The sequence below is a fragment of the Oreochromis niloticus genome, linkage group LG3 (assembly GCF_001858045.2).
Source record: "Oreochromis niloticus isolate F11D_XX linkage group LG3, O_niloticus_UMD_NMBU, whole genome shotgun sequence".
Lineage (NCBI taxonomy): Eukaryota > Metazoa > Chordata > Actinopteri > Cichliformes > Cichlidae > Oreochromis > Oreochromis niloticus.
The window spans coordinates 63,136,942-63,164,295 of NC_031967.2; the positions used below are offsets into that span (position 1 = coordinate 63,136,942).

The window sequence follows — 27,354 nt, forward strand, 5'->3', positions numbered from 1 at the left end:
CTAAAACAATATAAAGATATAAACAGCAGTGTCCAACACAATCAGAGTGCTTGTGGGCAAGAGTTCATGTGCAAGTGGTGGTGGGGCAGTCAGTGAAAAGGTGTTGGTGGAGGTTCAGAGCTTTGTATGTCTGGGGGGTGGGGGGGCTCAGAGGGAAGAGGTGAATGCAGGTCTGGAGTTGGTGGGAATAGAGAGAGAATTCAGCATCCTGACAGCCTGATGGACAAAGCTGTCTCTCAGTCTGCTGGTTCTAAACCAAAGGCTCTTCATTCTCCTAAATGGCAGCAAACTGAAGAAGCTGTTGGATGGAAGAGTGGAGTAACCCATAATGCAGAGGGTTTTTCAGGTGAGGCGGGTGCAGTAGATGTCCTGGAGGGAGGGAAGAGAAGTTTTCCAGCAGAACCTTCTGTGTGGGGATGTAGTTCTGTGCCTCAAGAATTCATTTAGCCGGTAAAGAGGTGGAACTAACAGCGGTCTGCAATGTCTAAGGGCACTGAGGGCATAAGTAATTCAAGTAAATCAGTGACTAATGCAATCTTTATGACTTCAAGATTCAAGGAAAACAACAAGTAACTATCGGTGATTATTAACTGACAGTAAATCAGGTCAACACATGTTCATTCTAAATAAAAGCAGTTTAGGTGAAAACAAAGATTGAAAATAACACAGGCTGAACAGCTTCACAGCTCTGTTGCACAGTAAACAGAGGCATAAAGGGGATGATTGCCTTTGAATTTGACAACTGAACAATAAAAATTGTTAATTCAGTCAGTGTGCCCCAGGGTGGCTGTGGCTACAATGTAGCTTGCCATCACCAGTGTGTGAATGTGTGGATGACTGGATATGTAAAGCGCTTTGGGGTCCTTAGGGACTGTTAAAGCGCTATATAAATACAGGCCATTTACCATTTACCATTTTAATTAAAAAAATTAATTCCTTAAAAAAATGTTTTTTAATTAACTATTAATCCATAAATAGATACTTAGTTTGTTTGGACAGTTTCGTGTTTTCCTATTTGTTGTTTATACGGTTTTATTTGAAAAGTTTGTATTATTTCCTATCCACATCATGAATGGAGATACTGAAAACACAAAGTGGAACAAATAAAATCAACAGAATGCCAGGAACATGACATTTATGGTTTTATGATAAAATAAAACATACAGACATTAAGCAGAAGTACAGATAGATGGGTTAAAAAATACTCCAGTAAAAGCTGATGTACTGAAGCAACTTCTTTACTCAAGTAAATGTGAAAAGGTACTTCATTATTGTATTGTGCTATATTAATGCAACAATAATAAAATAATATTTGTATACAAATACAATCTTTATATCAGTCTAAATTCAAGTTCTAGTACATGCACTGTGTTTTCTCTGTTCAGTTATGTTCCTTCTTACTTTATTCAGACAGTTTTTGTCAGTTCAAAACTTTGACAGCACACCTGCTGACTCATTTTACTGTCAGGTGGTAACCATTGATCACTTGCTGTTCTCCTTGTAGCCTTGTATCTGAAGTCATAAACTCATGAAGTCATGTGGATTACTTATGCTCTAACATAGGATCAAAATCAAAGGCAGCCCTGTTTTTACTGTGCAGTATAAAGCTCATTTAGGCAGTACGGGGGTGCATGTGAATCAAGTGCATGTGGTACAGGTGCTGTGGTGTTCAAGGAAGCTGATCAGCTTTTTGAAGTTTTTTTTTTAAAGTTATATCGTAACCATCAAAACTCTGCTCAGATATTTTGTATTCATTCATTGCAGTTGAATCATGCATTGTAGAGACATGATACTTCTATAAATCTTCTAACATGGTGGAATCAACATGTTGTTTGGTTTATGTTCAAGGGCAATGTGAGTACCAGTCAAATGTAGTGTGGACGGGGTTGTTGGAGTGCAGTCATGCTCATGTTTTACTATTAGCTGACAATCAGTGATACTCACTTGTTCTTCTCCTTGTACTGCATCTGAAACTCATAAAGATTACATTAGTCACTGATTCACTAGAATTACTTATGCCCTCAGTTATCATACTGAGGCATAAAGTTGAATGTAATGATACAGTGACCTCCCCTTTGTACTGTGTAGTATAAAAGTCAGTCAGGTTTGCAGATGACACACAGATACTGTTGAGTTTTCACTGACAGAATGGAGATCATGGTGTTTTTCTTGTTGTTGCTTCTGGTCTGCTCTGTTTCCACAAATCAGAGAGAGGTAGATACTGAAATTCTTCACCAGCAGATTTCATACCAGCAACCCTGTCCACAGGACATCCATGCAGTGCTCAGAGAGCTGACCGCCTCAGTGGCTGAACAGAAAGTGGAAATCAGGACCTTAAAACAAGAGAATAAAGGTACAGTATGATGTCAGGTAGTGAGAGAAGTGACAGCATGAGGAAACCTTCATATGAGCCTCTGTTGTGTTACAGAGATATCAATGTCACTTCATAAATCACTAAGGTTTCTCATTTATTTTTTTAGTTTTATTATTTATTCATTATTTATTCAATAATCTAGCCTACTAAAAATAAAAAGGGATTCAAATGATGCAGATAAATAAAATTCATATATTATTGATTCATATTTATGTTCTTTTCTGTCAGAGCATGTCGCAAAACTGAAAGCTCTGGAAATGCAGAACGTTGAACTTCAGAGACAGAGGTCTGAAATTGACAAGCTTAAACAGCAACAACAAGGTACTGTATGTACACATGTTTCATTGTATAACAGAATATTAGTGATTCATTATTATTATTTGTTAGAGTTCATTTATTCCAATGTGTGAGATTAATAATTATAGGTTAAAGTATACAGCAGAATATGAAATCATCAAAATTAGTGCTTTTCTATGGGAAAAATGTAATATGTACTAATTTGCACAAAGTATAATTTATCTAAGGGTAGTTTCAACCCAACCATCTATCTTCCACTTATCCGAGGCTGGGTCGCAGGGGCGGGCAGGGCCTAAGCACAGAAGCCTAGACATTCCCCTCCCCGGCCCCCACCTGCAGCTCGTCCGGGGGAACACCAAGGCATTCCCAGGCTGGAGAAAGCTCATTTCCACTGCTTTTATCCAGAATCTGATTCTTTTGGTTATTACCCAAAGCTCGTGACCATAGGTGAGGGTGGGGACAAACTGATAGGAAAGAGCTTTACTTTTTCACTCAGCTGTCTCTTCACCATGATGGACCGATACAGTGTGCACATCACTGCAGCCACAGCACCAATCTGTCTGTTGATCTCCCACTCTCCTCACTCTTAAACAAGATCCTGAGATAGTTAAACTCCTCCACTTTGTGCAGGAACACATCCCTGACGCGGAGTGGGCACTCTACCCTTTTCCACTGAGGACCATGGCTGCAAACCGCTCCAGTAGGAGCTGTATGCCACGACCTGTTGAAGGTCAACATTTTAGAGGCATGTCAACCAAGACAGCTCAACAACATTCAGACCCTTCAGGAACTCAGGACGAACCTCATGCACCCCAGGTGCTTTGCCACCAAGGAGCTGTGTAACTGCCTCAGTGATCCCACCCCTGGTGATAGATGAGCCATCCTCCTTGTCCCCAGACTCATCTCCCTCAACGGAAGACATGTCAGCGGGATTAAGGTCCTCGAATTATTTCTTCCACCACCCGACGATATCCTCAGTAGCACTCCATAGTTAGAACAATAATTAAAACTCCTAACACACATACACAGGGTATTTATACAATTTTAGAGAATGTTATTTTTTAAACGTTTTTTTTTTCTTTTTTGTCAGACAATGCAGCAAAGTTGGAGGAAGTGGATAAGCAGAGGACTGCAATTGAAAATCTTAATCAACAGCTACTAGGTAATGTGATGAAGTCAACATGGCTCTGATTATTTTCATGTTAAAATATCTGCTATTTCCACTCACATTGAGATATAAAGGCTGCAATCCAGTTACCCAGAAGACTTCTATACACTGTGTGGCAAAACATATCGACAACCTTTTCTTTAAATTTATTTATTTCAGCACTCCTCCAAATTGTCTGTGTACAGCTACCACACTGCAGCTGTTCTTAGTTGTTTTTGGCTTCTGTAAGATAGTGATGTGATGTGCGATACCACTGATTTCCTTTCCGATCCGATACCAAGTAAAATTCAGGGTGGTATCGACGATACTGATCCGATACCGATACTTTGTACAAAAACCTATTTAATTTATTGTATCTCAAATTATAGCGTCATAATGATTACAGGACATCAGATTACTTGTTCTTATCACTTAATAGTGCAGAGTTCATCATATATATTAAAAAAAACTGAAGTTGTGCGCTATGTGAACACCTTGCCTGACTGCAGCACTAAAGGACTCCGTGAGAGACGTCTCTCTCACCCTAGCAGGACTTGTCCGTCTCCTCCTCTTCAGTTCGCCTCATTGCTCGTCATATTCTGTGATATGATATGACCACAGCAAAAATTTTAAATTCATGACATTTCTCTCTTTCTTAGTCAAACAGGTGGCTTTTTCAGCTTCTTTACTGGCTGAAGGTAATGGAATTACTGGTCCATTTAACACACACACTACGCTTGTCTTTAAACATCTTGTCACAAACATTGGAAATGCCTACAACCCACACACAGGTAATAACACTGAATGTCACTTCTCAGCTATGTTGATGTCAGACTGATGTTCACGATGTTCAAACATCTGATTTTCCATTTAACAAAAACAAATGTCCCACAGGTATTTTCACTGCACCAGTGAGAGGAGCCTACCACTTCGAGTGGTACGTATGTGGACCTGAAGATCCTGTTAATGGTGTAGCTGTTGTGTTGTTTAAGAATGGAGAACGCATTTTTTCAGCGTGGGAGCGTCAGGCCTCACATTTCGGAACAGCTTCTAATGGAGCCTCACTGCGTCTAGAGACTGGAGATCAGGTGTTTTTATGTCTCTGGGTTAATTTTAAAATATATGACAATCATTTTCACCATTCCACCTTCAGTGGTCATCTTCTTTTTACCATGTAAAAAGGGAAACACTTCCTTAAGTTGTCTTCTACTTAATCATTTCTACTTCTAAATGCAGTTGTTAATAATATTTTTTTCTGTAACGATTTGTAAATGTATTAGTAAAATAATGATTGATAATATTTGATTTTAAAAAATCAAAGTGACTGTCTGATTATTTATTTGCTGTGTATATGTGTGTTTGAGAGCTGTATTAAAGACTACCACATAACATGTGTAGTTATTATTTTATTGTATTTGCATCAATTGTCAATATCGGGATTTTTATTTTTATTTTGCTATGTCTGGTTTTATTACTATGTGCATATTAGTATTGTACAGCACTTTGGTCTACCAGGTGTGTTTTTAAAGTGCTATATAAATAAATGATGATGATGATCAGGATATTAAAAACTATGAAAGTCTGTTACATTTAGACAGTTGTGATTACTTACTAAATAAATTACTTTTTAAATGAATTACTGATCACCAGTGTTGGGCAAGTTACTTTGAAAAAGTAAATAATTATAGTTATTAATTAATTCTTCGAAAAATTAACTGAGTTACAAGATTCTAAAAGTAATTAATTACTAGGAAAATTAACTATTGCGTTACTTAATAAAAAATGTTTAACCCTCTGGGGTCCAGGGTATAATTAGCCATTTCTGACTACTTTTAATTTTACCTCTTCATTTCACCTATAAAAACTATTTACTTTGCCTTGTTTGGTATCATTCTTTTCAGCACAACCTCACGTGTCTGAATTTACAGTTATGTTTTCATTTTGACATACTGTATTAACACAACTAATCAAAAGCAGACAAAATACATAAACTCAGAGTAGAAAAAGTTATATTTTATTTTATTTTATATAAGATCCACAAACTACACACTCCAAACACACTAAAGGTCAGAAATCTATGGGCAGAAATCTGTGCCATCAGAAACTGAATTTGAATAAGTTAAAACTGAATTTGAATTACTCGGATTGAATCTGAATTGTAACTTGAATGAAAGCTTTTGAAAACTGAATTTGAATTAGTCTAATTTGAAATTGAATTTATAGTTTGAAAATGAATTGATTTGCTTTGAAACTGCATTTTATCCTTTAAAAATTCAGCTCTCAAATAATTTCAGATTCACTTCTCACCATTCAGTTTCAGTTCTACAATTCAATTTCAGTTCCAAAATTCAGTTTTTTGGGACTTACATCCGGTTCCGGTTCAAGCGCAGATTAATAGAACTACAGACTGATAGCGTTACTGATGGAATCTACAGCGTCTTGAGCTGAATTAAGACTTCAGAAGTCATTCGTCATGTCGAATGACCAGCGGATAAACTCTCAGGTTGGTAATAAATGTATTACATGTATAAGAACAAGCGTCATGTTAACAAATGATAGCCGTACAGTAACTTTTATGCTTATTGTAGCTGCTAGCTAAAAACGCTAATTTAGCCTAGTTTGCCCTGGATTCAGCTTTGACAAACAAATATGATCGACTGTTTCTAGTAGAATTCCAAAGTTGTCATCTTGTACCCTGTCAGAGCCCTGTATGCTTGCAGAGACCCCTACAGTAGGGAAACATGCAAAACGCTGTCCAAACCTTTGTATTTTAGCTTTATTTATGTCTTACACAGCATCCCAACTCTTTAGCTAACTTAATAACTTTAGCTAAAGTGAATAGTTAGTCTAATTCATTAGTGCAGCATTAATCTGAAGAGAGAGAAAGATCCTCTTCTGGTTTCAGGGTCAGACTTAAAAACCTTGAGATCAGGCTCCACAGAGTTCAGATGGAATCTCCTGTAAAGAGTGTCAGCTGATGTCACACTTGGATCTGATGAGGTAGCTCTGATTTCTGGAGCTGCAGTGAATAATCCTGAATGTTACATTTAGGAAGCTGCATGTATAGATATGCATATCAAGTTTATGTTTTTTCCTTTGAGGGATTTTAATTCTCTAAAATGTTATCCCTGTTACATTTTAGTCTTTGTTTCCTTAGGACACAGTAGTGTTTAGTACTTGTACTATTAACGTTATAGGAATGTCTTTTTTACCAAACAGATCACAGGTGACTGCTTTTAGTTATCAAGATTCACACCAGCGTGTATTTTTGTCTTAACGACATCATCGGGCTTCTGCTCTTCATCACTCTTTTCCCTCCATTCAAAATAAGCCTTATCATTCAAAAGATTTAATATATGTATATATACATGTATAGGGATAGGAAATTTCAGTGAGAGCCACCTCCCAAGCTCCATCCAGATGCAAATGCTGGGCAAGATCAACGCGGAAGCAGCTGCTCACATTATTTTTAAATACATTTAGACTAGCGTTTGAAGATACATTTGCCCGCGTTGTTTATGTTTCGACAGAATTTTAAACTTGTCTGAACTGTATTTGTTCATAGTAAGTAATAGAAATTGCTAAGTTGCTTAAAGCGGAGTTAGAGGAAATTTTTCTTTGCTCCTTGGTTCCCAGAAGTTGTTCTCCTTTGCCCTAGACTGCAGTTCATTGTCACTTTGCAGTTTCCACGTCCACTTCATGAGGTAAAGAAAAAGCATCCTTACATCTTAGTTCAGGGGTGACCACCTCCAGGCCTCAAGAGTAGGGATGGGTACCGGTATCCGGTACCACATAAACGGTAGTAACCAGACCAAAAAGCAGCACACATTTCGGTGCATTTTTTCCTGAGATGTCATACACTTTGGATTCTAGCCAATCATTTTACGTTTCCCAGGATAGTAGGCGGGCTCAGGTATGTACGTTCTTTTCAAGCAGAGCTACAGATCAAAAATATCCAAGACGAAGCGATCAAAAGTCTGGCTGTACTTCACAACAAAAGATGCAAACTCAGCAGCCTGCAACAAGTACTTTAAGGTGATACTGTGCAAAGGAGGTAACACCTCAAATCTGATGAAACCTGGCGATGCGTAGCGTTTTTTTAAAAGCAGAGAAATGCACCGTATTTGATAGCTTGCGGCAAGACTGAGCACATCTACTGCTGGTGTGGTGCCTGTTATCGGACCCGGAGTTAGCAACATCCCCCAAGAACCCGAAGAGTAGAGTCCTGGCCCCTAGCCCTGCCAGTGTAGCAGAAATTATGACGGATGATGATGGCAGCAGCAGCCGTTCTTCTCTGCGTGAGTAGCTTAATGTTGTTTGTGTGTAATTTACGTTGAGTAGGCTAACACGTTATTATATTAATGCATGTAAGGTGAACTAGCAAACAGTTGTAGTTACATGCGGCTGTCTTCTTGTTTGACAGCAGATACTCCCTTCACCCTGGCCAAAAAGGCTAAAATGACTAAAGAAAAAGTGCAAAACAGTTAAACATGAGAGGCTTTTGGACAAAGTTTGTGTTTTTTCCATTGTTTAAGCACTGCTTCCAGCCAACAGTGATACCATATATGCCCTGTAGCTGCAGAAAAGGCTAACATTGTTATCTTTTTACAAAAAACAGCTGAACATGAGAGGTTTTTGGAAAAAGTTTGTGTCCTCCATTCTTTAAGCACCGGTTTGAGCACCGTTTAAACACCGGCACGGTTTCAAAAGTACCGGTTTGGCACCGGTATCGGATAAAACCTAAACGATACCCATCTGTACACAAGAGCCAGTATCTTGTAGGTTTTAGATAACACCCTGGGTCACTACAGATGATAAGTTCATTGCCAGGCCTCTAGAGAACTTAATAATTCTGCCCAATTAAGTCAGCTGTGCTGGATCAAGGACACAAACCTGCAGGAAACCAGGTCTCAGGCCTGGAGTTGGCCATCCCTGTATTTGTGGATACAGTTTCAGCAACAATAGAAAGACATGGATTTGTGATTAACTTGACAATGTCCTGCATGATAAGCATTTCCTGGAAACACCTGTCAAATTCTGCAACTTTTAAATTCACTGTAGATTTCCTCGCCTCTAGTGTGCCCTTTAATGGCAAAAGTATGAGAAAATCCTCCTTCGTTGACAAGTCTTCAAAAGCCTTTCATAGCGCTTATATGATCAGCAGCTCAGAATAACCTGTCGAACCTGAAGCAGTATAATATGTTCAGACTGACAGACGGGGTCATAGCTGCAGTGATGCAAACGTTGCACCGATCTGTTGTCATGAAGAGAGAGTTGAACGTAAAAGTGAAGCCGTCGATTTACTGGTCCAGCAACGTCACTACCCTCATCTGTGGTTTTGGCTAGTGACCAAAGACTGAGGTCATGGATACATGTGGTGGTAATGAGCTTCCTCTGAAGGGTCAAATTATTATTATTATTAGTTTGTTTGTTTGTTTGTTTGGGGGGGGGTGTTGGTATTTTGTGGCTTGTAGTGTTTCGGAAAACTATAAATAATGAATATGATGATGACAACAATTATCATGTTTATTATTGTTATTTATTATTATTATCATTTGCAGTGGCACTATTTCCTCGTGCGGTTAGATATCTAAGATCTAAAATCTCAGTAATTTATAGATCAATATTTCCCCCATTTAATATATGCAAATACTATGATTACAGAACTTTGAGAACAAGATGCATGTAAGACATCTGAAATGAAAAGTAACACATTCTTCTTTCTCAGGAGGTTATGAGGTTAACGTGTTTTCATTTGTAAAGCAGCTGAGTTCCTGTAATGCACAGTTTTACCAGCAGATGGAAGCAGACATCAAATGTGATTCATGACCACTTAAACTTTTTCACTGAAAGGTTAAATGGGGGGACCTATGTGCTGGTTCAGGACATATGAAGTGAAGGTGTTCATGATGTGTGCCTGTTAAACCATAGAGAGAGAGAGAGTCTACAAATGTTTCCACAAGAGGATTTATAAAGCATGGAAACCCAGAGGAGAAGACAAACTAAACTGCTGCTGTAAAAACAAGAGCATAAATAACAGTTACATTGCTTTGTACATAAAGGAACCAGAAGATGTGATGCAAATTCTGTATTGTGAAAAAGTGCATCTACATGTATGTTTATTACACATAAAAAAGACATTTGTGTTCAGGGGAAAAAAAAGACAAATATAAAAATCTGTAACATGTGGATGTCCTCTGGTCTGAGGTGCTGGGGGAACCAGTTAGAGACCAGCAGCTGGATGACAGTGGTTGGACTGGTGGACTACTTCAGTGAAGAGTAGACGACATCTGGCTCTGAACACAAACACACACAGTTCAAACAACAGGAAACATGATTACAAGCTTTGTAGTTCAATCAACACCTTCAATCTCCACCTCTCTGCATCACACACAGTCCCAGTTCAGACTTTATTGGGAACCAGCTCAAAAACAAATAACAATTCGCTGAACCACCAAACTGTAACACAGGGATAAAATGGTAATGTCATTATTTGAAATGTTAGCCATGTTTAAACTAAACAGGATCTACATGATAGCAAACAAAAGAAGAACAGGCTCAGTTTAACAATAAAAAGAAAAAGATATGAATCAATTTGTGGTTAATTTAGCATAGCATGAAGACTTGAAATAGCTAACTGTGCTTTGTCCAAAGCTAAATAGCAGCTTTACCAGGGCCACATTTTTCTGTTTTGACATTAACTGACATCTTTGGTTGTCGATGGTACGTTGACTGTAACTGAAGCACGCTCACTACAATAAAACACATCAGAAAGCACTGTGGGTATAACGAGTGCTGCTATATTATTTATTGCACTAAATCTATGGTCAGACTGACTGGCTGCATGGCTGCGTTTGATGTCTAATACACTGGAAAACGTGTGAAATATTCAAAATTCAAAAACACCACTGACAGCTGGTCCATATGAGGTGGACCTGTGGCTGAGATGAAGCTCTGAGACACTGGCTCCTCACATGACATGCAGCTGAGGAGCCAGTGCATAAATACCGCTTAGCAATCAACCACAGTGACAGCTTCAGTATATGTGGTGAACATAGGTGTGCATGTGTGTGCTAGGTTATTTGACTCTCTTCATATTTACGTTTATAACCTGCAAAGACTTTCCACTGTTTTTCTCTCTTTCTCTGCAGAGAAATTCAGCGTGACCACAAAGAAGGGGGGCTGTTCAGGGGGAACTCCAGGGTGGGGAAATGTTATCTTGTTTAAGTGCACACTGACACACATCATCACAGAGCACTAAAACCTCTCACAGCATAGACAATATACGTGCCCAAACTAGGACACAGAGCAGTGAGAAGTCTCACGAGGTTCAGACTCCAGAAAACAAGAATGAACCAGCAGGAAGTAGCTGCAGCTGTGCTTTTACATGTACAACTTTAAAGAAGTCAATATGATTAATTGTAATAAAGCACATTTCGTCTGTTCAATAAAACAACAACATAAAGGAATAAACTGCGTACTTCTTGTCATGAGGAGTGCTCAACGTGTTATATGTTCAGTACAAACTTGCAGTTGTAACCAGTTGACTTTTGCACACAGGTTTAATTACAATTACAAACTTTAGACAAGTCAAAATTATTTAAAGGGACTAAAGTCAGAAAAAAAATCCTTTTAATCCAAATTATAATACTGCACATTTCACATCTTTGCAATGACATAAATACCGTCACTAGTGTTTTTCCCTGCTTCTAGGAGCAAATCTTATAACTCAGCAGCCATCTTGGTAGCACTACTGGGGAGAGAGCTGGGTAGTTTTGGGTGGCTGTAGCACAGGAGGTGAAACGGCATCTACTGTTCAGAAAGGTCATGGTTTGTGTGTGTGAATGTTAGCTAGAAAGCACTTAAAGTGCTTGTGTTAATGGGTGAATGCGGCATTTTGTATTAAGTGCTTTGAGTTTTCTGGTACTGTAGAAAAGTGCATATAAGAATCAGAACCATTCTTTTTCTACTTCCCTTGTGTGTGGCAGCCTGTTATGGCAGCTCTGCTCATTTCTGAGCTGCTCTCATATTTTCCTCTTTTCTTCTCTTAAGTTTTTACTTAAGTCTCGGGTTGGGTATCGTCACTGAATCAATTCGATTCTGATTCACAATTCGATTCGATCTGGGGGAATTTGGCCTCAGACAGTCAGAAATATTATAATTCTGATCACGTATCAGTACATTTCCATATTATTACATATATAAAAAGAAATCTGACACTTGCGAGACTTCAAAAGGTGTAAACATCACAGCAGATGCCTTTGTGTCAAAGTAACTGAGAAAAATGTGGTTTTCCTGGCCTGGGATTTTATAGCAGATTACCTTAAAATATTCTACAGTAGATCAAAAATGAAAGAAAACCATTAATCAACATATGAACATTACCTGATGATGCTGAAGTGAAGCAGAGCAAAGTTACAGAGGTTTTATTAGAGACACGGCTAAGCGTTTACAATTTTGCATAATTTTAAAAACGTTAAAATTTGTTCAGTATTGAACAGCAGAAATGAAGCTTTCTTTTCAGGAGTAAGTGAAAGAAGAAGAAAAAAATCCAGCGGCTGACAACGCTGTACACAACAGCAGACTTGTGTGTAATAAGCAAGGGAATAATGCAGAAAAGAGATTTTTAGATGAGAAACTGTTCTTGAAGTACAGAGAGAGAGAGAGAGAAAGCTGTGGAAGAAGTGTGATTTTATCGTGGTGGAAGCAAAATAGCAAAAGTAAGAGGGAATTCATGACAATGTTTATGTGAAACGAAATGTGAAGCATAGTTTGGATCTTCTTTTGCTGCTGGTTTAGTGAATTTTGGTTGGAGAGAGATAAAACTTGCAGCTTCAGAATCAGTGCAAAAAGGGCGTAAACACAAAGCACGGATCAGAATCAGCGAGCTGTCGGCTTTCAGCCCCGACTGTGTCCGTGCCGTCCAGGTGAGAAAGGCGACGTCTCACTGATTCTGATCCGCGGGTCCGTGCTGGTGTGTACCTGCTCTCATGTACTGTTTTAGCTGTTTGGTGATTGTTGAACTTTTGTGAGGTTTAACCTGAGATTCTGGCATTTCAGGCAAAATAAATTCATACAAAAAAATCAATTCAGGATTTTAATGAATCGTTGAATGAATCCAAGCTAGAATCGATTTTAATCGATAAATCGATAATCAAAACCCATTAATTTCTTTTATTACTGGACATATTTATTTGTTTCTTTTTTTATTGTTTGAGAAAATTGTAGTCAGTTAAAGATGTGTGTATTGACAGTTTACACAGGATTGGTGAATCCCAACAACACCAGCATCACACACACAATCACCACTAAAAAAAGAAAAGAAAAATAATTACCTCTGCATCACCTGATTGGATCTTTTTGATCATTTGATATTTTAACAGTGCTGTATGTTATTTCATTGTCATATATAATGTCATCTTCTCCAGCTTCTTCTCGTTCTGATGGAAAGATGAACAAAAATGAACAATGACATACTTTTAAAGGCCTTTAGTGGAAAATGCGTTTAGGTGAACTGCAAATGAGGTTGAAACATGACTGTAGAAAACATAGACGGCCTAACAGTTCCCCAAAAGTGAAGCCAAATGATCTTACACCCCCTCCCCACTGCTGTATAAACTGCTGGTTTGGATTCATTCTCATAAACTTGATTCAAAAAACTAAGTTAATGCTCTAAATTCACTCGAGAGGGTCACAAACAGTAAGCCTTCGTAATTGTGTTGCTAAATGCTAATCATTAGCAGTAAACACAATAACAAAAAGGACCTATAGAGTGATGTTAGATGTTGTATAGAGCTACAAGATGGCACATTTAAATACAGCGCTGTGGTTATGATGACCTTAATTTAACAAGGAGACCATTATGGTAAAACCACAAGCACAGATCATTAAAACCGGAGCATCTGGATACGTATAAAGTGCAGAAAAGCATGTTCAGTCACATTCAGTGGGCATTTGATCCAGTGACTCCATCTGATGTCAGTGGCCCCAATAAAAGGACATTTGGCTTAAATTTTGTACATTGAAGGGAAGCTGAGGCATGATCAAAGAATGGAACCAATTTATTACACTGAACAGTGTTTATGTACAAGTCTGAGTCTCACCTTCAGGTTTCCTGTGAACACATCGTCTCAGCAGCAGAACCAGTAACACCAGTAGAACCCCAACACAGACCGAACAAAAAAATGACAACACAGAAAGAATGACAGGAGAGAGAAAGGCAGAAAGAGTGTTGGAGCTGGAACCAGGAGGAGGCGTAGATGCAGGTGGAGAGGTGGATGCAGGTGGAGGTCTGGTAGTGTACCTCTCTAAAAAAAAAAAAAACACAGTCATTAAGTAATCGTCACATTGGGAATGTTGAAATCTGCAGAAACAGGTGAGTGTTTGCTGACCTTGGTTTGTTGTGCAGCTCAGCAGTGAGATCAGAACTAAAGAGAAATGACACTCAGGTTGATTTGAGGTGAACATAAAGAACAACTCCACACAAACAGCTGACAAACACACAAACTCGTCTCTCTGATATATCTGTTCACTTCCTATTTGATGACAGCAACTGTGGTGGGGCGCGTTCTGTGGTGCTGCTGCAGGTGAAGCAGATGCACCTGAGCAGCATCAATAAACATGCCTCGTTGCATAAAATGGGAACTGGGTCCTGTTGTGTTGTTGTTGTGTACATGTGACTGCGGAGCTGCAGTGTTATATGTGTGACAGCAACCGTGAGTGGAATAAAGAGATGATGGAAACCATTGAACTGTCGTCAGGTCTGCCCTGGGTCATTTACAGCAACATAATTCAATAAAGCTTGAAAAAATTTTATAAAGTAAGGTTGAAAATTTGACAGATCGCCCATATTCTTAACACATTTTTAATCTTTGGGTCTGCAGAGCTGGAGCCCAGCTGTCACTGGTTGAGCAGCAGTGTATTAATGTAACACTTCACTGAAGTCCAATGCGGGGTTAACAACATATACAACACAATAATAATAAACACACTCACACACACACGGGGCCAACTTTGAGTCCCTGATTAACCTCACATGTCAAGTGAGCATGTTTTACGATTTTACACCAAGTTTTATGTTTGAGGAAACAGATTTTAAACAGTCTCTGCTTCTTTTTACCTTAAGAACTCTTTAAACCATCATTATTTTTACTGTAGGTGCAATGACTGCACTGTGGAGATATATGGACAATGTGCACTAATTATAAATATTACTCTTAAACTGTCCAGCTGTTTTCATATAAAGCATGAATGATTTGAGCTTTTCACTGCCTGCTGTGTTTCCTCGACTCCTGAGCAAAGATAAAGAGTCAGTTCAGACCTGCAGTTGGTCCTCGTGGTGTTTTGAACTTGAATTCAGCCTGATTTGTTTTTCATGTCTTCTCCTCCATCATCAGTTATCAGGAGAGCAGACAGTCAAAGTACAAGAATTCAAACAAACACAGAGATTCTACTTACAGAGCAGACACAGCACAGATGTTTCCTTCATCGTCCTTCTCACTCATTTGAGCTTTTTTCATTTCTGTCTCTGACACCAAGTAAAGCCCGCCCTCTTCCTCTGAGCACCAGCTTTTCTATTGGTTCAAAGACAGTGAGGGGGGACTCACTTTTTTGTGTAAAGAATACATATTTTAAAACTATAAACACACTGCAGTGCCCTGTTTCTTAATGCACTTCACTCTGCTCTCAGTGATCTGTAGTTTGGTTGATGAACAAATCCATGTCCATGTAGTTACGTCCCCCTCAGTGAGAGAGGCAGATATGAGCTGAAACACAGGAATCAAACCAGGGACGCTGCTGTTATGGAGCTGAACTGGAACCATTCAGACACTGAGGCCCTCTGAACACATTTTAATCACAGCTGTGCAGAGACACACTGATGACTGACTGGAACACTAGGAAATGTGCATCTGGCACAGTGACAGAGTTTACCTTTTGAAGAAAGTTGGCCAACTTCTTTCTCAAACATCTCTGTCTTATCACTGTGTATAGTGCGGGTGTAGCGCTGAGGACTTCAACTGTTGGGGGGGGGAGGAATACTTTGAGGACCTTCTGGATCCTACTGGCACACCTTCTGTAGAGAAAGCAGAGTCTGGGGATGAGTGGGACGACTCATCCATCACAGGGAGTGAGGTCCCTGAGGCAGTTAAGCAACACCTTGATGGCAGGGTACCTGGGATGGAAGCGATTTGTTCCTGAAAGCTGTAGATGTTTAAAAGCTGTCTTGGTAGACACGCCTCTACAGCTTTGCAACTTTGTAGTTCTTTACTAGCTCTTGGGGATTCTTCAGGGTGCAGGGGAGTTTACCCAACCAGTCTACATATGTTGTGTATGCCTTTCGGAGGTGTTTTGGGAATATGCGTTGTCTGGCCTGTTGCTACTGGCCATTCGATCCATATAGAACCGTTGCAAGAGCTTGGTCTGCACATCCACTTATAATTAGTCGGGATGGTTTCTGGAGGGTGCTGGACTCTGCCTTTTGTCATTGAATCTGTTGAGATTTTTTCATGAACCAAGTGCTGGAAGGCTTCCACGTTGGCATTCCCAGAATCTCATCTTTGATTTTTGAGGATAATCTGGTTCTGTTGGCTGCATCAGGTGGTGACCTCCACCTTACACTGGAGTGGTTCGCAGCTGAGTGTGAAATTGCCTGAATCTGAATAATTGCCTCCAAGTCTAAGGCCATGGTCCTCAACCAGGAAAGGGTGGAGAGTTTTTACTCATGGTCAGAGATCAATTCCTGCCCAAAGTGGAGGAGATCACAACTCACAGCCAAATCACACAACAGTCACCTCAAAGCACTTTATATTTTAAGGTAGACCCTGCAATAACACATACATAGAAAAAAACAAACAATCATACTTTCCCCTTTGAGCTAGCAATTTGGCAACAACTCCAACTCTACTTTTAAATACTCTAGGAACAACAAGTCTAAGAGCTCTAATGGGGTAATTATTGAACACTTTTCAATAAAGGCCCATGTCCTCATTATAGGTTTGGCAGCGTTTGTGGCAGTGAAGTGATTAAGTAACAATTTTTATAAACTGTAGACACATCTTCCATCATTCTTTTTCCATTCCTAACATCTCTACTGAGAAAGTCTGTGACCACAAAGAACTTGGGGGTGTTTCTGAGAAAAGGAAGATGGACAACGTCAAAGATGTTGAAGATCTTGTTGAACTGCAGAGGTGTCAGTCTGCCACAGAGACCACAGAGAATAAAAAAAAAACAAACTGAACACTTCTCTTAGCAAAACTAGGGCACACCGCAGTGAGTCTCACCAGCTTCAAACTATAGATAACCAGTGTTGGGCAAGTTACTTTCAAATAGTAATTCAATTATAGTTACTAGTTACTTCTTCAAAAAAGTAACTGAGTTAGTAACTGAGTTACAATATTCTAAAAGTAATTAATTACTTGGAAAAGTAACTATTGCGTTACTTAAAAAAAAAAACAAAGAACGTTTAACCCTCTGGCGTCCAGGGTATAATTGGCCATTTTTTTACTACTCTTGATTTTCTCTCCACATTTTACCTTTAAAAACTATTTGCTTTGCCTTGTTTGGTATCATTCTTTTTAGCGCAACCTCACGTGCCTGAATTTACAGTTATGTTCTCATTTTGTCATACTGTATAACCAGAATTGATCTAAAATCAGACAAAAAACATAAAATCAGAGTAGAAAAAGTTATATTTTTACTGTAACAACCATAAACATGTTTAATGAATCATATTTTATAACTTCAAATGCAAATATTAATTGTCAATTTTAAAATCCTATGCACAAGTTTTGCAAACAACAAAGTTATTTGCATCCATTTACCTTTTACCCTTTTTTTAAATAACCATTTCAAACTATTTACAGAACAATCAGCTGTTCTTCAATAAGATGCCACACAAATTATTTGTGCCACTCCAAAAAAATCATTTCTGTCCACTATAAAGGAGAACATCACAGCCTGATACCTGCAGGTCTGACAGCAGCAGGTGTATCACTGCTGTTTCTACCTGGAGACAGCAGTCGCCTCATTGTTCTGACACACAACACAAAACTATCCACAACACTACACACTAACTACACAAGACAACACATTAACTACACACTACAAACATGCTAAACGTCACAAATCTCACATCTCAAAACTCGCTCTCTCTTTCTCTCTCTCTCTTTTCCTGCTCTCTCTCCCTCTCTCTTTCTCTCTCCCTCTCTCTTTCTCTCTCCGTCACTCCTAAAACTTCCCCTGTTTTGTTTTGTTTTTTTGCTCATAAGCAGAGAGTGCTTGCTAGCGCTAACGTGGCGAAACTATTGAGGAAAAAACGCCGCGTATATATCGTTTATCATGACTCTGGTTTTACGTGGCCTATCGACACAATTTATAAACTAGCACCTTGTTGCTTTGTCTTTAAGTGGTCATGTGATCGGCTTACCACGACTACTTTATTCTTCCTCAGTCAAACAGCAGCACTCATGCGATTGTTTTGCCTCCTTAGCTCCAGGTGTTGTGCTAGACAGTGATCGTGATTACCGTCTGTGCGGGAGCGCGCAGCTGCTTAAAGCTGTAGCGCCCAGATTACTTACAGCTACTTCCTGCAGCTGATATAAGATGCAGTGAACTGAACACAGCTTCAACTGTTTGTTGAAAAATAGTAACGGACCGCGTTACCTTGTTAGTAACTGTAACGGCGTTGTAACGATAGGAATAGTAATTAGTTAGATTACTCGTTACTGAAAAAAGTAACGCCGTTAGTAACGCCGTTACTTGTAACGCCGTTATTCCCATCACTGTAGATAACACAAATCAACAAGAAGTTTTATGTGTAGAACTTTAAAGAAGTCAGAATGATTAATTATTTTAAAAGACATTTGGTCTGTTCATTCATAGCAAAAAAAAAAAATGAATCTTACTGATGATGCAAACAGTTTTTGTGTGCACCAACATACACACCATGGCTGCGTTTGATGTCTAATACACTGGTAAACGTGTGAAATATTCAAAATTCAAAAACACCACTGACAGCTGGTCCATATGAAGCTCTGAGACTCATCCTGAATCACTGCTGTGTTTAAAATCATTTAGCTACAGCGTTTTCTACATTATCATGCTGACTGCTCTGTTGATTTGGCCTAAATACACTTGCTGATCTTGTGTTATTCTGTAACGACTCTTTAAATTGTAAATTTGGTTATACATAATAATTTAGCACTTCCATCTCATGCTAGCCAGAATAACTGTGTGTGTTGTGTGGGAGTGGCCTGTTGTCCCTCTGACTACAGCTGGCATGCATCTGAGGAGCCAGTGCATAAATACCACTTAGAAATCAACCATAGTGATGGCTTCAATATTGTGGTGAACATAGGTGTACATGTGTGTGCTATCTTGATGCATGCTCAATCATCCAGGTATGTAAATCTCCAAGAGTTCATCTGGACGTACCGTTTTGAAAACGCTACATCCAGATGAACAGAATCAACGTTTGGAGATGTGTGTGTTATGTTATTTGACTTTGTTCATATTGACCTTTATAAACAGCAGATACTCTCCACTGTTTTTCCACTGTTGTTCTCTCTTTCTCTGCTGAGAACTTCAGCGTGACTACAAAGAACGGGGTGTGTGTGTGTGTGGGTGAGGTGGGGGGTGGGGGCTGTTCAGGGGAACTCCAGGGTGGGAGATGTTATCTTGTTTAAGTGCACACTGACACACATCACAGAGCACTAAAACCTCTCACAGCATGGACGACATACCTGCCCAAACTCACAGAGCAGTGAGAAATCTCACGAGTTTCAGACTCTAGAAAACAAGAATGAACAACAGGAAGTAGCTGCAGCTGTGCTTTTACATGTACAACTCTAAAGAAGTCAATATGATTAATTTTAATAAAGGACATTTGTTCTGTTCAGTTAAACAGCAACATGAAGAAATAAACTGCGTACTTCTAATTGTGAGGCGAGTTTAAATTGTTATATTTTCAGTAGGAACTAGTACTTAGTAGTAACCAGTTAACTTGGGCACACAGAATAATAACAAGGTCTTTATTTGATCCACCTGTCTCAACTAATTACAGACCTCAGTGCAGCATTCAGTACTGTCAACCACAATATTTTTTATGAGCTTCTTGGATGAGAGGTGATGAGGGAATTGATGAACCATCATCAAGAAACTTAAAGAAGTCACGTTGTTTCTTTTCAAGCCTGTTAGACTCTGATGACCTGGATGACTGAGAACCTACACAGACACACTCTTGTGTCGTGATTGCATTAAGATAAATCCAGTTTAAATACAAATACAATTTCTGCAGTCTATGTGTCTTTAAATGCGTAAAGAATCGATAGAAATTATGTAAATAAATCAGAGTGATTTCAGAGTTAAACTTGGGCACCAACCCAGTAAAATGTTGTCCACATTCAAATTTAGATTCTTTTATTATCATTCGGTCAGTTTTGCCTGAATGTAGATGTACAGGGTTTTACTGTTAATCATCCAAACCACATATAATGTTCTTATTACCCATTATATACATATTGTGAGTACAAGAAAACAATTATTATAATATGATGTGTTAAATTTGTTTAGATCACAGGAATAAGGAAGGATTGGTCTGTGTTTTGGGGTGGAGGGTCTCAGTGTTTGTAATATGTTAACTCTGTTTTGTATGTTGTGTAGAGGAATTTGGTGTAGCTTGGGTGAGGAGATTACTTTTATGACCGGCAGGAAGTCACGTATACAGACATACACACAGTGCTTTGACTGTTACGACGCACCCACACCTACATGCACACACAGGCACTCACGTGCTCGTGCATACACACACAGACACACAGAGTTTGCAGCACACCATGGGGGTTTTATGATGGGGTCACTTCTATAAAGCTGTGTTTCACAGCATATACATATATGTATATATATAAATGTTGTATAGAGCAACAAGATGGTAAGATAGTTTAAATATAGCACTGTGGTTCTATTGACCTTAATTTAACAAGAAGACCATTATGGTAAAACCATTAGAAAAGATCATTAAAACCTGAACACCTGGATATGCAGTAGTGTTTTTTGATACCGGCAACACAGGCGGTTGCCCAAGGCGGCATCGTGGTGGGGGGCGGCATCACGGGCATCGGCAAAAAACCCCAAAGTTGCTCGTACTCATGCTGCCATCATGCAAGCGCATATTGGGAATGTCATAGGCACTGATTGGTTTTCTATCGACCATTTGCTGGGAGTAAGGGTGCCCTCCGTTTGCGAGGTGCGCCTGCTGCTTGCTACACAGGGAGGAGAGCGCGGGGCAGCGGGGGATTCTCTGGCTGGCTGGAGAAGCATCTAATAACCAACTCGCAAAATAAAACTAAATTAAAACAAACCAACAAACATGGAAACACCAGGTATTATGATACAGACTTATAATTTGCACCAATGTCAAAATTCTATACACATTTCATTCATAATGTATCCATTATGTATTCATGATTTGAATACTGGGTTGTGTGAAATCCCAGAAATACACCTTAGACCAGAGATGGGCAGTAACGCGTTACTGTAATCTGATTACTTTTTTCAAGTAACGAGTAATGTAAGGGATTACTATTGCAAAAACGGTAATTAGATTACCGTTACTTTCACGTAGGAACGCTGCGTTACTGCGTTACTAAAACCGTGATTTTTTGTGAGAATGTCTCATGACAGTGACGTAAGCGAGTGCGACGTTCATGACAACAGCTGTGTGCAGATCAACAATGGACAGTGCGGGAGAGAGTATGAGCATGCAGCGTTTAAAGCGTGGAAGTACTGACCTTATTTTGAGTTTGATTCCATAAAAAGTGACAAAAACATTAGTGTCCGTTGTGCGTGGGAAGAAAACTTCTTTTTACAGCGAAAAAAACCCCTAAACTTCCAAGCAAGCACCGAGTGCGCTACGACGTAATGTGAAATTCACAGAGAAACTCGCGGATTCTTCAACTGACCGCTGCGGCACACCTGCACCAGCAGTGGCAGTCCTAGCCTGTTTGGCGCCCTGGGCGAACACCCCCTCTGACGTGTTATTGTTTGTTTACTTGCACTGCTGTAACTGGAGCCTCGTCGTCTCGTCTCTCTATATACTGGACTGTATGTAGCGGAGATGACAATGAAGTTTACTTTGACTTCAGCAGCGAGCAGGCGCACCGAGGGCTCTCGCGCTCACTTTTCGCGTATAGAATTTTGAAAAAACATCAGTGCAATTTATAAGTTTGTATCATAATGTCTGGTGTTTTTGGATTTGTTGGTTTGTTTTTATTTTGTTTTATTTTGCGAGTTGGTAATTTTTCCTGCTCCAGCTAGCCAGAGAATCCCCCGCCGCCCCGCCCTCTCCTCCCTGTGCCGCAAGAAGCAGGCGCACCTCACAAACGGAAGGCGCCCTTACTCCCAGCAAATGGGCGATAGAAAACCGATCGGTGCCTATGACATTCCAAATATGCGCTGGCTGATGTCGGGGCAGCATGAGTACGAGCAATTTTTTTTTTTTTGCCGATGCCCGTGATGCCGCCCCCCACCACGATGCCGCCCCCACCACGATGCCGCCCCGGGCAACCGCCCGCGTCGCCCATATCTAAAACCGCTACTGTGCACCAGGGTAAACCTCCGCCTACCCCAGTCCTGCTTTACAGGTGAAAATAGAGCAACAGGACCGCTAGTCTTTGATTTTATTTATTTTCTGCTGTGTTTTACTTTCATCTGTTTGAAAGAGTGAGTGTAAACTTTTATATGCTGGAATGTGCAGAAAATAGGTTTAAATGTTAAACAAATTTCTTCCAGTCAGAGAATGTTGCATATAATTAAGTTTTTGCTTGATGCATAAAGTTAAAAGATTTAAAGTTTAAAGTTTTAAAAAGAGACGTTTCCATTTGATTACATTTTGTATGATGGATTATGCAGAAAAAGTAGAATTGGGCTGAAAGATCTATCGCTTTATCACCTATTCAGGTTGTAAATCGTGTTTTAAAAAAGTAACTAAGTAACTAAGTAATTAATTACTTTTGAAAAAGTAATTAGTAAAGTAACGGGATTACTTTTGGGGGGAAGTAATCAGTAATTAGTAACTGATTACTTTTTTCAAGTAACTTGACCAACACAACCTTAGACAAAGTGAATCTGTGAACTAAGGTGTAGGTCTATTAGGTTATGTTGTGGTGATCCTCGAGTTGGGGGATTTGTGTTCATACTGGAGTGCAAAATTAAAACCAATGGAAGATGGACAAGAAAAGTTCAAAGCCATCAGGTGCTCAGTTTAGAAAAAATAAAAAAGAAGAGGAGGAGAAACGAGCAAAAGATACAGGTAAGCAGATGTGTCATTGGATAACGGCAGGTCATCCTGAAACAATCAGAATCAGAATACTTTATTAATCCCTAAGGAAATTGTGTGGATTACAGTTGCTCCAAAAGGAAATGGCAAAAATAGTAACAGTAACAGACTAAACTCCAAACAATACATTATATTACAGATTTTAATATTAATTAGTCATTGTCAATTGTTGATTTGTCCTGTTCTCATTGTATGACAAATTATGATGGCTGTTTGGTAGCTGTTTGCATACAATGCATACTCTCTCTCTTCATATGTGTGTGTTTGTTTCTCTGGTGAAATTCAGTATGTTAATGTACAATCCTTAATATGTTTTATGTGTGTGTGTGTGTGTGTGTGTGTGTGTGTGTGTGTGTGAGGGGGGTGGGGGTGCCAGAGGGAGTGTTTGTTCAGGGTGCCAAACAGGCCAGGACCACCACTGTGGATACGTTCGGTGGGTGTTTAATCTAGTGACTCCACCTCAAGTAAGTGGCCCCCATAAACAGGAAATTTGGCATAAATTTTGTAGAATGGAAGGAAGCTGAGCCATGTAGTAAATCTTTTATTCAGTTAGTGTTTGAACTTTTCAGCTTCCAAATGTTTCTAAATTATAACACGAGCAAAAAATGGAAACAAATTATCACACTGAACTGTGTTTATGTAAAATTCTGAGTGTCACCTTTAGGTTTTAAATAAATGTATCACTTGTATTGAGTCCCAGATTTAAACCCAGTGGGAGTTTTCCCGCCAAAGAGGGACAAAGGACCCCCCTGATGATCCTCTACCTAATCACATGAGCCAAGGTCTGAACACCTTGGCTCATGTGATTAAGTAGAGGTAAAGGTGAGGTAAAGACCTCACCAAGGTGTTCAGACCTTGGCTCATGTGGTTAGGTAGAGGATCATCAGGGGGTCCTTTGTCCCCCTTTTGGGGGAAAACTCCAACTGGGTTTAAATCTGGGACTCTCCACCATTGACCCTTAGAACTGAAGAAGAAGCCTGCAGACCAGGACCACCCGACACAGAAACATTTTCTTTCCCCTCGCCATCTCCCTTCTAAACAGTTGACCTGTCACGCTGCTCCCACTGCCAGACTGCAGCTGCACCTTATGTACATTCTGTAGTATTCATTCCACCTCATTTTTTATTTCTGTATTTTATGTATATAAGTTTAGATTAGTTATTTATAGTTGGTTTACACAGCTTTGTGTATGTATGTGTATGCATGTGTAATGTATATAGACACGTATGTGTGTGTGTGTATGTGTGTGTGTGTGTGTGTGTGTGTGATTTACATTGCTGTGCTTGAGAGCCACCATCTACCGGAACCAAATTCCTTGTATTTGTCTGCACATATACTTGGCCAATAAACACGATTCTGATTCTGAAGAAGCTTCTCGGGTGAGAGGTGAAACATCTTCAAGCAACTCAAAGAAGTCCAGACGCTTTTCTTTCCAAGCTCCTTAGACTACGATGACCTGGATGACTGAGAACCTTCACAGACATACTTCTCTAAGAACGTTGGAATTGGTTCTCCACTGATAAAAAATTCCTTGGCTGTGAGTTTTCCTTTTATGATGGAGATGCTGCGAGATTTAGTTGGCTTGAACTCCATTCTTGCCTATACGATGTTTTCCTGGAGCTTCTGTAGCAGTTGCCTAGTACATGGTTTTGTTGTTGTAATAATGGTCATGCCATTTCATTTTCATTTTTCATTTATTTAGGCTATGTCCACACGTACACGGGTATTTTTGAAAACAGAGATTTTCCGTTTTCGTTTTAAAAAATAATCCCGTCCACACGTAAAGGCAGAAATGAAGGAAAACGCTGCTAGGAACATGCCAAAGCAGCAGGTGGCGCTATATTCCTAACCGTGTAGAAATGTTGGCCAATCAGAAGTCTAGAAGCCTCGGTGGGAAATAGTAAACAAAGCTGGGGCATAGAAGCAGAACCGAGTCATATGTGTGGAGGGACAGTAACTGTGTGTGTATATGTAAGCATTTAAACACTGCAGAGAGTACAATTAACAGTAACAGTATTGTAGAAATTCATTTCACCGAAACAACAACGTGGCGCACACTGTGACGTCAAAAAAGGCGCACACCTTTGACGCTGCGTTTTCTCCGTTTTTCTCGTCCACACGTAAATGCAAAAACGGAGTTTTAGAAAATATCCACCCTGGCAGGCGTTTTTAAAAATCTCCGTTTTCAGTGACCGAAAACGCCGTTTACGTGTGGACGGAAGGTGCAAACGCATAGAAAAATCTGCGTTTTTAAAAATACCCGGGTACGTGTGGACATAGCCTTATTCATAAAGCACATTTAATAACAACAGAGAGTTGATCAAAGTGCTGTACAAAGTAATAATTAAACAATGACATTAACATCAACAATAGGTAAGAAAATTAAAAGAAAATTAGGATAAAAAGAATTGGTAACTCTCATGCAGTATCGAAAGCCAAATCTATATGGAAGGCGGGGGAAGTATTCAAGGCCGAATCAATAATTGAGAAAAAAGTTCGGGTCCCCTCTATGAACCATCCTTGACGAAGGGCTCTAGAGGGCGTATAAAGCTGCAAAAGGTCAGAGAAATATTCCAGTGCCTGGCCATTTAGTGCTTAATAAGTTAAACAATAAGATTTTAAATTTAATTCTAAAATGAACTGGAAGCCACTGAAGGGAAGCAAGAACCGGAGTACTATGTTGATGTTTCTTCACACTAGTCAAAAGTTGGGTTGCAGCATTCTGTACAAGTTGGAGCTGGGCCAAGCTGGACTGGCTGACACCCACATATAGGGAATTACAGTAATCCAGTTGAGACAAGACAAACACATGGATTGCTCATTCCAAGTTTTTAAAGATTAAAAAAGACCTCACCTTTGAAAGGAGCCTTAATTTAAAAAAGGACCGCTGAACAACTGAATTTTTTTTTTCTCAAATGTGTTATCCAAGAAAACCCCCAGATTTTTTACATGCGTTTTAACAACATATGTTAAGTTACATAAGTCCAAATCTGGGGCATTGAAATTACACCTTGGTCCAAAAATGATTACTTCAGTTTTATCTTCATTGAAGGTAAGAAAATTTGAGGCCATCCAGGTTTTAACTTTGTTAAGACATTTGACTAGTGTTTCCATGGGAGTGGAGGAGCAGTGAAAGAAGCCATTTATGTCCACTGACGGGAGCACGAACGACCACATGTCCGCCTTACCATTTTCACGAAAAATGTAGTTTTTTACCTTCAGGGCCTTATTGGTGTTTTTAAAAGGCATGTTTGACTTTATGCTTTTCTGTATAGTTTCTGGGATGGTTAGAACTCAAATTACACTGATAGAAATAGTTTATTTTGATACACATGCTGTTTTTTTTATTTTGTTTTTTTAACTAATTTGCACTATAATATTTATTTTCATTTTTTCCTGCAGTATATAAAAATTGGTGAATCTCAAAAATAAAACTATGAAGACCCTCAAAATAAATTTCCTGTTGTTGCAAACTATTTTGTGCAACTTTTTTGTACTTACAGTTTTGAGGGATAAACCTCTTACATTTCTCTAACTAGAACTATAAGTAAAAAAACAACAAAATAAAAACAATTTTCATTTTTTTGTAATTTTTTATTGCACTTTTTTCAATTTGTGTAGTTATTATGCACTTAATGCATACATATTATTAAAGTTTGGGCTACCATAGTTGTATTGATGTATAGTAACTTGAAATGCTCCCAGAAAGGGCACTAAAGCATGTAAAAATATAAAGATATGCTCTGGTGGACTTGGTTCTATGGTAGGTCTTAAAGGTTTAATAAAGAACTGCAAGCAAGTTTCAGTGGATTATTAGCTTGCAACGCTAAGTCAGCTTTTACGATGACTTGATATCTAGATAGGCTCTCTCTCAGCATCCATGTCATCCATGTAGGCTCTAATGGGAGGAAGACACAGGCCACTCTTGAGTCTCTCACCTCCCACTACCCGCCGAGATGCTCGCATTGCCATGATGAATGCCAGAAAGGAAATCGAGCAGCCTGCCATAACTCCAGTTCCCAGGTGCTGCCAGGCTGTGGTGGTGTTTTCATCTCTCAATCCTGAAAGTAGGTCTTGATCAGTCTTGTGATGTTGTTTGGTACGCTGAAATAGTTAAAGGCCATTCACAAGAACTTGTGCGGACCTGACCTAAAGGTTTTGGCAAGGTCTAAAAAGACCACATGAAGGTCTCTTTTTTTCTTT

The 27,354-nt window shown here is 39.3% G+C and overlaps 1 protein-coding gene and 1 long non-coding RNA gene across 2 annotated transcripts; one reads left to right on the forward strand and one right to left on the reverse strand.

Moving 5' to 3' along the window:
• The first annotated feature begins 2,119 nt into the window (after nt 1-2,119).
• On the forward strand, nt 2,120-5,207 carry LOC100690790 (complement C1q-like protein 2). The gene is made up of 5 exons (XM_005465423.2): nt 2,120-2,353; nt 2,603-2,695; nt 3,762-3,833; nt 4,478-4,609; nt 4,713-5,207. Exons 1-5 carry the CDS (start codon nt 2,149-2,151, stop codon nt 4,994-4,996), a joined length of 786 nt encoding a protein of 261 aa, XP_005465480.1. The 5' UTR covers nt 2,120-2,148; the 3' UTR covers nt 4,997-5,207.
• A 4,847-nt stretch (nt 5,208-10,054) lies between these two features.
• On the reverse strand, nt 10,055-13,959 carry LOC109201429 (uncharacterized). Its single transcript, XR_002061468.2, has 3 exons — nt 13,922-13,959; nt 13,154-13,258; nt 10,055-10,114 (listed from the first exon to the last, which is right to left on the reverse strand). It is a non-coding gene; the product is annotated as an uncharacterized LOC109201429 (long non-coding RNA).
• Between the last annotated feature and the right edge of the window lie 13,395 nt (nt 13,960-27,354).

Excerpts from the sequence above, each read along its gene's own strand:
- LOC100690790 (XM_005465423.2), top strand. The coding sequence starts at position 2,149 with ATGGAGATCATGGTGTTTTTCTTGTTGTTGCTTCTGGTCTGCTCTGTT. Across the intron at positions 2,696-3,761 it reads GCTTAAACAGCAACAACAAG|ACAATGCAGCAAAGTTGGAG; the intron begins GTACTGTATGTA and ends CTTTTTTGTCAG. Across the intron at positions 3,834-4,477 it reads TCTTAATCAACAGCTACTAG|TCAAACAGGTGGCTTTTTCA; the intron begins GTAATGTGATGA and ends TCTCTTTCTTAG.